At 35.2% G+C, this 15566-nt stretch overlaps 2 protein-coding genes across 3 annotated transcripts in view; one reads left to right on the forward strand and one right to left on the reverse strand.

Moving 5' to 3' along the window:
* Positions 1 to 15566, reverse strand: part of RTN1 (reticulon 1) — a 383578-nt gene that overhangs the window by 258769 nt on the left and 109243 nt on the right. For both annotated transcript variants that reach the window (XM_078053773.1, XM_078053776.1), the window contains one exon: positions 12536 to 12632. In XM_078053773.1, coding sequence (XP_077909899.1) covers positions 12536 to 12632 — 97 coding nt within the window. The remainder of the gene's footprint in view (positions 1 to 12535; positions 12633 to 15566) is intronic.
* Positions 1 to 15566, forward strand: part of LRRC9 (leucine rich repeat containing 9) — a 112848-nt gene that overhangs the window by 18229 nt on the left and 79053 nt on the right. The window contains exons 8-11 of the mRNA XM_078053772.1: positions 4652 to 4807; positions 7308 to 7504; positions 8385 to 8516; positions 15202 to 15378. Of these exons, the coding sequence (XP_077909898.1) occupies positions 4652 to 4807; positions 7308 to 7504; positions 8385 to 8516; positions 15202 to 15378 (662 nt within the window). The remainder of the gene's footprint in view (positions 1 to 4651; positions 4808 to 7307; positions 7505 to 8384; positions 8517 to 15201; positions 15379 to 15566) is intronic.

Consider the following 15566-nt stretch of genomic DNA (forward strand, 5'->3'; position numbering starts at 1 on the left):
GCAGAGTTTTACATTAGGCAGTTTCTTCCAAGGTGAGCTGGTTCATGCTTCATGAAATTACTTGGCTTATTAACTTCTCCAACAAATATTTAATACCTATTACATTCCAGGCACAGCTCAGGCCCTAGAGATACAGTGACTGAAACAGACAAAATCCCTGCTTGCTTGGAGTTTACATTCTTACGGGAGAAGACAAATAATAAGCAACTAAGTAGGAAAACAACTAGTATGTCAGGTAGTGATAAATGCTATGGAGAAAAATAAAACAAGGGTGAAGGAAACAAGATTATTTGTAGGGCCAGAGGGAGGAGTGTTGGGTACTGTATATAGAATTGTTGGGAGAGGATTTCCTCAGGCAACACTTGGGCAGAGACCTGAAGGAAGTAAGTGAGCAAGCTTTTCAGGGATCAGCAAATGCAAAGAACTTGAGGCAGGAACATGCGTCTCAAATTTCAGGAACAGGAGGTTAGTGTAGGTGGAGCTGAGTAAGTGAGAGGAAGAGAAGAGATGAAAACAGGAATGGCCGAGGGGGGGAGAGCATATGAGACTGCAGGATGTTATAAAGATTTTGGCTTTTACTTTGAGTGAGGTGGGGCCACTGGAAAATTTCGAAGAGGAAAGACAAAATGACTTATTTTTTAAAGGGATCCTTTTCACTAATGGATTAAGAATAGAGGATTTGAGGGGAAAAGGTAAGTGCAGAGAAACCAGTTAGAGCCCAGTTACTGGGATGAGAGGTGTTGATGGTTTGATACAAGGTGTTAGTGGAAGAGGTGGTAAAAAGTAGTCAGATTCTGTAGTAGTTAGAAGGTGGAACCCATCTGGATTTGCTGTAGACTGACTGGATGTGAGGTGCAGAGGAAAGAAACAGTGATTCCAAGTTACTGGCCTCAGCAACTGAAGGAGGGAAGAAGTTGCACTTAATGAGTTGAGGAAGAATATGGAAGGAGTGGGTTAAAAGGAAAAATCATGGTTTAATTTTAGACATGTAAAATTTTTTTAGAAGATTTTTTTATTTTAGAGAGAGCAGGCTCGCATGCAAGTGGGGGGAGGGGCAGAGGAAGAGGGAGGGAAGCAGGCTCTCCTCTGAGAGCAGAGCCTGACACAGGGCTTGATCTTACAACCCTGAGATCATGACCTGAGCCAAAATCAAGAGTCCGACACTTAACTGACTGAGCCACCCACCCAGTGCCTCTTAGGCATGTAAATTTTGAGCAATCTTTTGAACATCTGAGAGGATATGTTCAATAAGTAGTTAGGTATATGAGTCTGCTATTTAAGAGAGTTGCCTGGCTTGGAGATACAAACATGAGAGTTGAAGGCAGAAAGATGGTGCATAGAGCCAGGGACTAGATAAATCACCAAGGGAATGGTGTAAATGGGGAAGTGTGTCAGTTGGGTCTTAGAGACTGGGGAGAGAGGAGGAACCCGCAGAAGAGATGGAAGAGGAGAGGTAAGAGAGGCAGGTTCTTTTGACATTCTGGCTAAGGTTGTCATACATTTGGTTTAGTCTTGTATATGTCAGAAGTACTATCATTAAAAGAATAAAATAAGGAATTGTTACACAGTTCCTTATATCTTCTCTTTCTTCACCCTTTTACGGCAAAAATAAGATATATATATAGAGCTCAAGTTTTTATTTAGATCAAGATGATTTTTCAAATTCAAAGTATTTTTATTTAAGGATTGCATATGGATTCCAAGATGCTTTTTCTTCATTACCATTCCTAAGAAGACAGGTTGTATCTGGTTGTGGCAATTCTCCAATGTGATAAACTCTTGAGCAGGGTACTGTTGATTCTTCCAATTTTAACCCATGACTCTGGAGTCATTTGTGTAAACTATTAAGTGGCAAGTCAAGTCAGGAGGACCACCATGGAGTCAGCATGGGAAAGAGGAAAGAATATGAGAGTTTAAAACAGAAGACTTGGATTCAAGCTCCAGTTGCATCCATTACAACCAGTCACTTAGACAAGGCCTTTCCCTTCCCAAACTTCAGTTTTCTGAACTATTAAGATAGTGATGATAAAAATAGTACCTGTCCTGAGTGTTATTGTAGGGACACAGTGAGTTAATGGGCATAAAACCCATTTTAATTGTTAAATACTATAAAAGTAATCACTACGAAACTATATGACTTCATTCTTGTTTGGTAATCAAAGAAGCAAATGGAACAAATTTTGTTTGTTAGTACAAACATGCAGTTGGATTTCGCATTATAGTTAGACTATTTTCAAAAAAATTTTTTTACTGTAATAAGCAAGTAATTCTACCAAAGTGGAATTGGATGAAAAATGAGTTCGACATTCTCAAAAGTTCAAACACAAAAAAGCAAATTGAATATAGTAAGCCTATAAAGTTGATTTGCCATGTATTTACAATTTACAACATGGTCTTCCCCACTTTTCCAAAGACTAAGTATATACTCTCAAACAAGGATAAAAAAACCCCGATTGATAACTCTTATTTATTGTTATGACACTGTAAGTGATTTTTGAAAGAGTTCAGGAATGGGGTGCCTGGGTGGCTCAGTCGTTAAGTGTCTGCCTTCGGCTCAGGTCATGATCCCAGGGTCCTGGGATCGAGCCCCATGTCAGGCTCCCTGCTCAGTAGGAAGCCTGCTTCTCCCTCTCCCACTCCCCCTGCTTATGTTCCTTCTCTTGCTTAGTCTCTCTCTGTCATATAATAAATAAATAAAATCTTAAAAAAAAGGAAGAGTTCAGGAACAGTAAAATATCATAATTTATGTCCCTAAATGCAGATATAGGTATATTCTTAATAAAATATAAAAGTACAGTAGAAGAAACTGTGCAGGGATACACTAGAAACTGAAATCAGTAGATATCTGTGGAAGGTGGGGCATATGGGAAACAGGTGTGGGAAGTAGACTTTTCATTGTATACTTTTCAATTATTTTGCTGTTTGAAACATGAATATATTACTTATTCAAAAATAATGAGGGGGCCTGCGTGGCTTAGTTGGTTAAGTTCAGCCATCTACCTTTGGCTCAGGTCACGATCTCAGGGTCCTGGGATCGAGCCCCGTGTCGGGCTCCCTGCTCAGCGGGGAGTCTGCTCTCTTTCCCTCTGCCCCTGCCCCCCCACTTATGCTCTCTCTCTCTCTCTCTCTCTTAAATAAATAAAATCTTTAAAAAATTTAAAAACAAAAGAAAAGCAGTATTTTTTTGTCCCCCACCTAAGGGACTCCAAGTTAAATTTGAATTTCAGATAAGCAACAAATAATGTTTTAATATCATACTTCTTAAACTTAGTTATACTTATCCACTTATACTCAAATATTATTTACTGTTTACCTGAAGTTCAAATTTAACTTACATTTTATCTAGCAATCCTATCTCTACTCATGTTCTCTCATTTTAGATTTAAGAATTCAATAGAATTTTTTAGCTGCCACTGACTCAAAGTATTCTTTGTTGGATTTTCCATTTTCTCCAAATAGTCAAAAATTAAGAAACACGAATTGCCATTTCCTTTTTTCTTCTAATTCAGTTGCACTTCCAAAATAAGCTCTTCTTTATCAGGAATTTTTTATACCTTAATCATTCTAAAAAACATTTTTTTTTTCCTGAACCATTCTGTGTTATTAATGCCTTATTTTTTGCGGAGGAATTTAGTGATTTCAATTTCAGAACTTCATAATATGCATGGGCAAGGGAATTCTTTTGGCCTGTTCATCCTGCCATATATTTGTGTCTGTTCCATCTTTTACGCCAAATAATTCTGTTGGGATCTTAATTATCCACTCTCTACCAAATAAATCACATAACAAGAGCCTGCATCTATGAAAATACATGTCCAGAACAGTGTACAAGCCTTCCAAATTATTTGAGGTACAGGTTTCCTAATAAAAAGAAATGCCTTCATTATTTCAGGTAAACAGTTAAATATAAGTCACATTTAATAGTGCATTTGATTTGTTTATTTTTTCCTCAGCTAGTTCTTTTTGACTAATACTGCTTATGAGTATTAGCTATAGTAGTATTTTCAATAGTATTTTTCAATAGTAGATTTAGTCTATTTATCATCATGTATTTATTAATAACTGAGTGATCCACTGGTATTAAGGTATACTAGGTGATGGGTAGATTGACAATTGAATTATTTGCTCAGTCTAAAACAAGTTTATTTAGAGCATCCTTTTAGAGAATTGGGGGAAAAAAACCATCAAATCCATGATTTCTTAGCCATGCTTTTAAAAACTCAATTGAATAATGTTACATTTGCTTTTAATGCTTTTCAGTGTATTTTTTCCCTAAATTAATCAAATAGGAATAATATAATTACATATTTGCCTTAGTAGTACTGCCTCTTTAGCTAAATGATATGATTTTATAAACAATTCTATCTGGAGGCTCTTAACGTTGTCATCCTCGAATAAATGTGAGTATGCCTCACACTTAAAATATTATCCACAAAGAAAATCTTTGGAATTTTATATTTTGCTTATTAAGTTTAAATACAGCACTCTGTAGCCATTATCATTTCAACTATCATCATTATTAGTAATCGAGCATTCAAAACTTTCCAGTGGGTTATATAGAACATATCACACTCCCGTAATGCCACTAATAATTACTTATAATGTTTTTTGCTTCAGTTAATCTTTCGTTGTTTTTTTCCCTCACTTTTAGACCACAGCAATGAAAAAAATAATGTATTACAATATGCGTATAAAAACTGTTCAGAGGCATCTTAATGAAGACCTTGAAAAACTGAATGATCGAAAATGCAAATTACAGAAGTTGCCAGAAGAACGAATAAAATTATTTAGCTTTGTGAAAAAAAATGTAAGATTTAATATTATAAAATTTCAGCCATATCTTAAGAAAACTGGCAAAAAGACAGCATTATCTTTTAAATTATATATATATATGTATATATATAAAATTTTTTTTATTAATACTTCCAAGTTTGCCCCCAAACTTTTGATTCCATTTGCTTGACTAAGCTTCATTGTGTGCTTAGAAGTCTGCAACCATAAAAAGGTATAGGCTTATTAATTTATAAACATTTTAAAAAGCTGTGTAATCCAATATGAATCCAAAAGTTATAGAGATCTATTAGAGTTATTTCAGCTGCATTTTTTTTAGACACCTTCAGGCTGTGCTCAAAATTCATTTTTTTGCCTAAAGTACTAAAATATCCCTTTACTAATACTATTAAGGTATTAAGACAGGGTGGGAACTTTAAATCAAGCTATACTTTGGTAGTTATATTATGTGTGTTTTTTTTACTTGGAGTAAATTGTATTTCCTTTACCAAAAGTAGTCTCTGAAAAATTAAGGATTATTAACCTCAAAATAGAACATATTAGAACTTACTGTATTTTTTTAAAGGCAAGAAAATATAATCATTCAACAAATGGTATTAGAAAAATAAACTATTTGGGAGTAGGGGAATTATATTCTTAGTTTACACTTTACCAAAAATAAATGCCAGTGGGGAAAAAAGAACTAAATGTAAAAATTTAAAAAACCTGAAAAAACTGAAGAATATATAGATGTATATGTTTACCTGATCTCAGCCTACCAAATAAAAGAAATACTAGAAATGACAAAAGAACAGAATGTAGATTCAATTGCAAAAAATAAAAGTAAAATGCTTTGGTACTTAAAAAGCATCATTAATAAAAGTAAACAATAAATGACAGTCTGAAAAATGTCTTCAACAAACATCCTGGACAGATGTGATATCCCTAGTATAAACAGTCATAAATAAAACAAAAATCAAATATTGAAATAGAAAAACCAAGCAAAGCACGTAAACTTCTATTTTACAAAAGAAGAAATAAAGAATGACTAATAACATTTGAAAGAAGAGCTCAACTTAATTATGAATTTCCAAATGTGAATTAAGGTAACAACCATTTTGCCTATAAAACTGTCGAAGTATAACACATGATAGTGCTCAGGCTGGTAAAGAGGAGTGTGACACTACTGTACCACCGATGGAATATAATTTGGGTCGTACGGATTCACAGCCTGAAAATGCTTGTAGCCTTGGACCCAGTAAATCTACGTGTAGCACTCTGTTCTAAGGATTTGGATAAATATTTACATACATAAGCTATTTATCACTGTACTATTAATAACAACAAAAAATTGGAAACTTACCTAAATGTTTAACCAGAGAGGAAGAATTATTCATTCTGAAGATAGAATAGTATACTACCATTAAAACCCAAGTCTTTTAAATATATTTAATATTTATAAATACGTTAATTATCATTAATTATATTAATAGATAATATAAGTCATAATATATATTTCTAAAATAAACAGGTTTTAATTAATAATATAATAGAAAGTTATCCTCAAAGTAAAACATTAACAAAATTTATTTTTGAATAAAAAATGAACCAGTATATGGAAATCATTTTATATCTATTTTTATGTGGAAATGAATGTATTAAGTAAAACCTGCAAATGTGAAAAATAATACCTCTAGATAAGATAAACTAGTAGACATTTTTATAAATATGCTTAATTGTTTTTTAACAGCTGGATATAGCCATTATAGAGGGGGAGGACAGATAATTTGTAAATTTCTATATATATACACCTCTCCATGTATAGTACAATTTATCTTGAAATCCTGCAAGGCAGGGATTAAGGCAAGGCAAATGAGGCACTCACTGTGGGCCCAAAATCTGAGTGCTAAAAACCTCAGTAACTGCAATAAATCATACGTAGTACAGTATTTTTTCAAAATGCAGATGAATGCTGACAAAGCCCATTATGAACAAGAAAAAAACAAAATATCAAAATTTTAAATAAAGATATTGCTATGCTGAGCCATATATAGGAGACTGTGGCAAAAGGAAAAATATGCATCCCTATATACATGTTTTGTATATTTGCTATGGTTAATTTTTTTCCCAGAATACCAAAGTACTTGAAAAAGTATTGAAAAATTGAAAGGTAGGTGTGATAGAAGTCACATTAATTTGAAGTTTAGATATTTTATTTATACCAAAGCCAGTATTTGTTATAATTTTACTTTGGCTTTACTAGAAGCAAACTCATCACTTAATATTTAAAAATCCACTTCTTCGCTTTTCTCATTGTCAATTTAAAAAGCTGCCACATTTGAAGTAGTTAAGACTGTCCCTTGGTCAAGAGAAATTGGCTGACTAAACTTGTACCAAAGTTGTAATCACATGTTTAGCATGTTTTTATGAAGTTTGGCCCATTTATTATCTAGATTTTTATTTTGTTAATTTAAATTAACTATATATTTAATAATTCCACTAAAAATTTTTGCTCTCTGGCACACTGATTTCAACAGCTGGAACGGGAACTTGCTGAACTCAAGGGATCTGGCAAAGGGCACAATGATAGATCCAATAACAATAAAGTAACTGAACTTGAAAAATCAAAGAACTGTGAAACTGTCACAGAAGAACCAAATCTTCAACAGAAGATACTGACCAAACTAAATGCCTTGAATGAAAGGGTAACATTCTGGAACAAAAAACTAGATGAGTATGTTTTATGAATTGTCTAGTTGTTCAAACTCGAAACATGAGAGAATAGAACGTTCTAGGCTATCCAGTTGAGCTCAGTTCCCTTCTTCATGAGTGGAAAGAATTATATTATGAAGTAAAACATGGAATGTGTTTCTAGTCCAGTTCCCAGTAGAGCTAGACATCATTGGTTCAAAGCTGACATATGTAGTTTTTTCCAGAGGCAATACTTACTTAGGCAGAGTGAACTTCCCCCTACTGGCTTCCTGTCACATCACTGCTCTAGTGAATGCAGACTAAAAAAAGAGCTGCTACTGATGCAGAAAACTCACCACATAGATCTGACTGAGCAAAGCATATACACAAGTTGTCTGGAATCATGTAGAAACAAACTCTGGTTGAGTATCAACTAGAAATATAAAGCAAGAAGACTTAGTCCTGTAAATTTTTTACAGGACACTAAATGGATAAGTTAGTTTGCCCTGTAAATACTACTACTACTACTAATAATAACTAACATTTATTGGATTCTTTGTGCCAAATTCTTTGCTAAGAGCTTTACAAGTATTTTGCATATAATCCTCAAAAAAGCTTTTTCAGGTGTGGTACTATTAATATTGCCATTTTACTAAGAAACTACAGCATAAAAAGATCTGAGAGTCATAAGTGGCGGAGCCAGGTTAGCCTTCTAACCTTCACATATTCTGAAGTTAACATAATTTGAAGTGATTTTAATTGCCAGAAATAGAGTATCTTTTCCTTGGTTTAACTGTTAACACCAGGCTTTCTTTATCCATTGAAAGAAGCCTATATTTTCACACCAGCTATAAAACAAAATTATTTTAATTTTAATGTGATTTTTAAGTGTTTCTAATGGCTTTATTTTTTTTCTTAAATAGAATTGAAGCAATTTATCGTGTTGAAGTAAAGCAAAAGAAGAGAAGTCATGGATTATTGATCCCATTTTTGTTAATTGAGTTGGAGACTGTGGGAAATATCCACTTTGAAGAAGGCACTCGATCTGATGACTGGTAAATCTATCTGAAATTTAGTTACAGCTTTAAAAATAATTTTAGGTGCTTAAGACAGATCATCAACCAAAATATCAACTTATAAAATCTTAAGATGTCTAATTTTCAAAACACTCCTCATATAGAATATTCATCTACTGTAAATTGGCCATTACCTATTTTGCCATCAATACATTTTCTGTTGCCAGAATACAATTTTCAAAAGTTTATGGCCAAGTATTAATTTTATATATGTTTATACTGTTCATTCCTGGACTGGACATAGGCCTGGATTCTGAATACTGTATGAGAAGCTAGAATAGAGAAGGAATGCAGAAACAGGATTGGCCACAGCAGGTTGCAAACACTGGAGGAGGCTCCCTAGCAAATTTCCTGGGGGTCCATAGTCAAAGTCAAACCACTTATCTATAGCTAGCTAGGGTCAGGGTGCACATGGACTCTGTGAGTTAAAATAAGGCATACACTTAAAAGCCAGGAATTTGGGTAGAAAACCCATTTAGATAAAAATGGAGAGAGCCACCAGAAACAGAAGAAGCAGGAAACGGACATACACACTTCAAAATTGAAAGTGGTTGTGTTGCTTCAACTCGAGGGTACAACCAAAGAAATGATTTTAAAGAACGGAAAGAAGGAAGGGAGGCGGGAGGGAAGGAGGGAAGAGGAGAAGGGAGGAAGGAAGGAGAAAGAAGGAAAGAAACAAAGGCAGGTGGGAAGAAGGGAAAGAAGAAGTTTGTAGCAGAAAAATATCACTAATTTTAACTTTCACATTTCTGTGGTCATTTTCTCAAAATTGGGGAGCCCACAAACAAGCCAAAAATTGCCATAGAATCCTAGAATACGCTGCAAATTTGGGTGTGTGGAAACCAGGAAACACATAAAGCTATAGAATGGACTTGATATATCATCCCAGAGGATTTTGCTTGCAGTCAATGTTGAAACAAACATTGACTTTTATGGAGTAAAATGGAAAAATTGCAGTAACTTTTTATAAAGAAAAATACATGATTGTTATGGATTACTTTAAAACAAGCCCCCTGATTTATATTAATATATAGCTCTTAACCTCTGTGAGTAAAATCTTCTAAAGGGCCTTGGGGGTACGTTGGTGGAAAAGTCTGAGAAGTTCTGCCCAAGTAAGAAAGAGACCTTTTAAAATACTTTTTTTTGTATCAATGCATCCATTTGCCAAGCAGTTACCACTGTTTGCTTAACCACAATACCTGATTTTTATGTACAAAGATATAAAAGGTATTCATCCCAGTTCCCATATAAACAAGGCCTTGATTTTTTAAGGGCAAAAACTGAATGGTGTCTGTCTGCTGGGTGTATGAATAATTTTTTAGTCTTTTGTTTATATTCACTCAACCTAAATAGATTTGTTTATTATTATTTGTTTCTTTTTAATTTATTGCAGAGGAGGCTCTTTACAAAACAAGTAGATTATAGAGAAAAAAACATAAAAACAAAATGACGTAAAAGCCATTTCGGTAACTTTGTCAGCCTGATAGTAAATTAGCTTTGATGGATTTTTTAAAAAGATTTTTTATTTATTTATATGAGAGAGAGAGAGCATGAGCAGGGGGAAGGGAAAAGGAGGGGCAAAGGGAGAGGGAGAGAGAGAGAAGGAGGCTGAGTGAGGAGCCTACATAGGGCTCGATCCCAGGACCCCGTCAGGCTTGAGCCTAGGACTGCGAGATCATGACCTGAGTCTAAGTCAGATGCTTAGTCAACTGAGCCACCCAGGCACCCCAGCTTTGATGGATAATCAAATCTGATAAATTTGATCAAATCAAATTTTATAATTATTAGCAATTGTTCACTTGGTTTTAATAAGAATAACCTTGATCCATTTTAAGAAGAAAATCAAATATAGGCAGAATTTGAAAGACTATTTTTTACTTTTAGTGTACCACAAGCTTGGCTACCTTAGCTGTGATTTTTTTATGGATGTTAAGAAATAACTACTGGGGTGCCTGGCTGGCTCTGTTGGAAGAGCATGCAACTCTTGATCTAGGGGTTATGAGTTCAAGCCCCACAGTGGGTGTAGAGATTACTTAAAAAAAAAAAAAAAAGGAAAAAACTACTAACGTGCTTTAAATTGCTCTATGTGCTACATGTCTAGTTATTTTATTTAAACACTGGCTTCTCTTTTATTAATACTTTTAAAGCCAGTGATTTAGGATTTAAATAAAAAGTACTGAGTATGATACATGACATGTATCATATGATCTCACTGATATGAGGAATTCTTAATCTCAGGAAACAAACTGAGGGTTGCTGGAGTGGTGGGGGGTGGGAGGGATGGGGTGGCTGGGTGATAGACATTGGGGAGGGTATGTGCTATGGTGGCGCTGTGAATTGTGTAAGACTGTTGAATCACAGATCTGTACCTCTGAAACAAATAATACATTATATGTTAAAAAAAAAAAAAAAGAAGATAGTAGGAAGGGAAAAATGAAGGGGGAGAAATTGGAGGGGGAGACGAACCATGAGAGATTATGGACTCTGAGAAACAAACTGAGGGTTCTAGAGGGAAGGGGGGTGGGGAGATGGGTTAGCCTGGTGATGGGTATTAAAGAGGGCACGTATTGAATGGAGCACTGGGTGTTATACGCAAACAATGAATCATGGAACACTACATCAAAAACAAATGATGTAATGTATGGTGATTAACATAACGTAATAAAATTTAAAAAAAAGTACTGGAGTAGAGCTAGAACCCAAATACAAAGATTTTCTGTCAAAACAGCCTTTATTTATTTCTTTAGCAAAAGAGCATTGCAGATTTCTAATTATGTATCATTTGATATTTCTTAGCTTCATTTATTTTATGAAATAAAAGGACTATCTTTTTCAGTTTAAAGACGACCTTGTTTTATGGAGATTTCCTTGTTGAGTAGATTCTTGCCACTGTAGCATTATCATTACAGATTCATATTATCTACCTAAGTATTACCAGTTGAGCTAGCCATTGACAGCAGACTACACTGGTCAAGTCAGGACTCACTCCAAAGCATAAAACATAGTCCTTGTGCTTGAGAAGCTTTGAACCTGATTATAGACTCAGGGCATTTACAGTTTAAAGAAATAAGTTCAAAACATCACAAAATAATATATAAGTGACTATAAGTTCCTTGGGGACAGATAAAATGTTTCATGTACCTCAGAAGTCATAAAAACTAGCATGGGGCTGGCTGGATTCGTAACTCCATAAATACAGTTTGATGTTTCTGAATCACTTAATAGATACTCACTTTAACAGTTTCACTTTTGTGTATATAATGACTTTCAGTAATCTAACCCTTATATATAAAGATTTCATGCTTCCTGTACTATTTCAGGGAGTTACAGCAGCACAAACTTTTTGTTTTATACTGATAAGATATTGATATAAGTCAGCAAATAAGTTGACAGTATTTATTAAACCCTTGTTTAGGATTTTGAAGTACATTTTAATAGGTTTTATTGAGCTCCAGCCATTTAAAAAATGTGCATTCTACATTTGCTAAATGAGTGCATCATTTGGATATTATTGAATGATCGTAGGCATCTCTCTTTGTAACTCAATCTCAGTCAGTGATGTATATCACCACTGGGGATGCTCACACGTGCCAGTACCACTGAATGAGTGATGGTACGCAATGAAATGATGGGCCCTCACTCTCCTAGCCTCTACTGTACTTGATGCTGCTAACCATTCCTTCTTTGTAACTTCACCTCTCTTGTTTGTTTTTTTTTTAAGATTTTATTTATTTGAGAGAGAGAGAGAGAACACAAGCAGGGTGGGGGGAGGGGGAGGGACAGAGGGAGAAGCAGACTCCCTGCTGAGCAGGGACCCTGATGTGAGGCTCCATCCCAGGACCCTGAGATCATGACCTGAGCTGAAGGCAGACGCTTAACCGACTGAGCCACCCAGGTGCCCCGCACCTCTCTTGTTTTTTGTACCTAGACATTTTCTATTTCCTTTTTATATTCTCTTGCCAGTCTCTTATATTCCTGAACTTTTAAAAACTACTTACAGTTAGAGTCTTTCTTCTTTACTCTATTCCTGTTAGATGTTTCTATCTGGATGTCCAACTGGTAAGGCAAACTCAACACATTCAAAAGAGAACTCATCTGTGAAGTAATAAAATATACAGTAAGGTTAGAGTCAGAAAACCTAGGTCAAACTCTATCTACATAATCTTGAATCAGTCATTTAACCCATTTGAATCTCATCTATAAAAATGAAAAAAATGAAAATCTACCACAAAAGATTACTGCTAGGATTAGACAAAATAGTGTAAAAATACTTAGTTCTTAATCTTTATGTTTTTGTTTTCCTCTTCCTACCTACAAACCACCCCTTCTACTGACTTCTCCATTCCTGTTTGTGGCACTACCATCCTACCAGTCATGCAGACTCAATAAACATTGAAGCTATTCTCGACTCCATTCTCTCCCTCAGTCTCCACATCCAATCAGGGCAAGACCCTCCATGATGTCTCTTGCATTCATTCTCTCCTCTCCATTGTAACCCAAATCACCTGCACACAGGGCCTCAGAACCTTCCTCTTAGACTATGCTACAACATCTAGCACAGTGTCTGGATGTAGTAGGCACTTGGTATTTGCTAATCAATCCGTAAAGATAACTAAATGATTTCCTATGTGGTCCCTGCTGGCACACTTCCTACACAGAGAGCACTGTTTAAAACAAAACAAAAGCCTTTTATAGCAACCTGTTACCTTCCAAATTATATTCAAACTCTTCACCCCAATATTCAGTGGCCTTCACTGTATGGTCTCTGAACTAGCCTAACTCCTTTTCACACCCCTCCAGAGTCAGCCAAACTGTGTGTGCCTCACTGCTCTTGGAACATACCTGGTATACCACCACATGAGTGGCTTTGTTTATTCTGCTTCCTTCGCCAGAATGCCTTGCATTCTTGCCCTCACTCTCTGTCACTCTCTGTCAAAACTTACTTTATCTTCCAGGCCAACATCAAGAGCCCCATCTTTTGTGAGGGACATTGTCGTCATTTTTATTGGATTAGTCATTATTCTTTTTGAATCTTCACAGCACTGAGTTGTAGCTCTCCTATCTTCTACTCTATTATAATTTTGCCTCTACGTGTCCTATTACTTTTCTGCTCCATTTGTTTATAAACTCAGTGAAGATAGAGACTGCACTTGTATTCATCTTTGAATCTTTTCTGTTCCATTCACTAGCTCAGCATCCATCCACTGAGTTTCTACTATGGGCCAGGTTCTATTCTAGGTGCTAGGGGTAAAAGGCATGGTTCCTGCTCTCATCCAGGCTGCAATCTGGTGTGGGAGACTATGGTAATGAAACAGTATTCAGCTGTGGGAAAATTGTCGCTATGGAGAAGAATGGCATTCAAACCAGAATGGGGATGTAGAAAAAGTTTTCTGGAAGTGGGGACACTTGGGAGGGAGATGCTTTGATCTGAATTTTGAAGGACAGATAGAAGTTGACTATACAAAGTATTAGGGAAAGGACTTCCCAGGCAGAGGAAACAGCATGCAAGCTGGTAGTATGAATTTTGCCCTTAGATCTATGGGCCTCTTTGAAGGAGAGGTATAGCAGATTTAGATATTACTTTATATAAATTCCTATAGTCATTATTATTTCAGACTCAGACTAAAATGCATGTATCTCAAGCCAGTAATGACATGTCCCCAGGGCGTGTAGCACATTACTAGCAATGCTGTGAGAAGTATCATCCTCTGTGAGGACCTGATAATAGTGAAAGTCACAGTATTTCTCTGTCAGCATAGGTCTGGTTCTCCCTCCTCCAGCAGTATTCCAGCACTCTGTGAATGATGTCTTCTCATTCCCAGTATGGCCAGGTTAATTGAATGAATTGCTTTACTTCTCTGATCCCAGGTAGCTCAGAGCTGGTACCATATACTGAGATGGAAAACACTCTGGAGGAGCAGGCTTAGAGGCAGGTGATGAATTAAGTTTGGGAAGCCTATTCCATGTGCAAGTGAATATACCAAGTAGGCAGTTGGATGTTCAAGTCAGGGTATATCCATCTAAATTGGGTAGAGATAAAGTCTGGGAATAAAATGTTGGAGTTTATTGGTGTATATATAAAATGTATTTTTTCTATATATTGCCAAGGAACCAGATGAAATCACCTAGGGATAGTGTTCATGGAAACAAGAGGAGAGTCAAAGACTGATTCCTGGTGCAATCCAACATTTAGAAACATGTCAGAGGAAAAAGAACCAGCAAAGAAAACCATGAGAAAGCCTATAAAGAAGAAAGCCAGAAACATATAGTTTCATTGAAGCCAAAAAAGAAAGTGTTTCAGTAATGGAGGATTACTCAACCAATGTATCTTTTAGTCAGAACACATATATAATAATTAATAAAACAACTCTTAATTTTATGTTTCAAAGCTTAGCATCTTTTTTATTGATTGAATAAGTATACCTAGTTTGAAAACAGACATGGGACACTACATCAAAAACTAATGATGTAATGTATGGTGATTAACATAACATAATAAAATAAAAATTTTAAAAAATGAAAACAGAGCTATAATATGACAATGTATCTTTAGCAAAAACATAAAATATGGGCTATAACTTTTTATCATATGTAACTTTGTGTTCTTCAACATTTTAAGGACAATCTGTTATTTTCTTTGTATATATTCTGTCTTCCCATATAGGTTTAACTCCTGCTATGAATTAATTCTCTCACGTTTTTGTACATGGGACTTCAGAACATATGGAATTACAGGAGTGAAAGTAAAACGTGTCATCAAAGTCAACAACCGCATTCTGAGACTAAAATTTGAAGAGAAATTCCAAAAGTTTTTTGACAATGAAGATAATCATGATTCAGAGTAAGAACTTAAATTCCATAAGGAACATTTTTATAGAAGTCTGATTTTATTTTGTAAAAGAGTCTTTCTTTTTTAAAAGTTTACAATACTAAAAATATTACCTTGTTAGTAAATATTTCCTTTTCATGCATCTCCCTTGATTATACCCACACTGGGGCTCTTTTGAGACTGAGGGGGATTGGAAGCTT

Source organism: Halichoerus grypus, chromosome 8, assembly GCF_964656455.1.
Source record: "Halichoerus grypus chromosome 8, mHalGry1.hap1.1, whole genome shotgun sequence".
Classification (NCBI taxonomy): Eukaryota; Metazoa; Chordata; class Mammalia; order Carnivora; family Phocidae; genus Halichoerus; species Halichoerus grypus.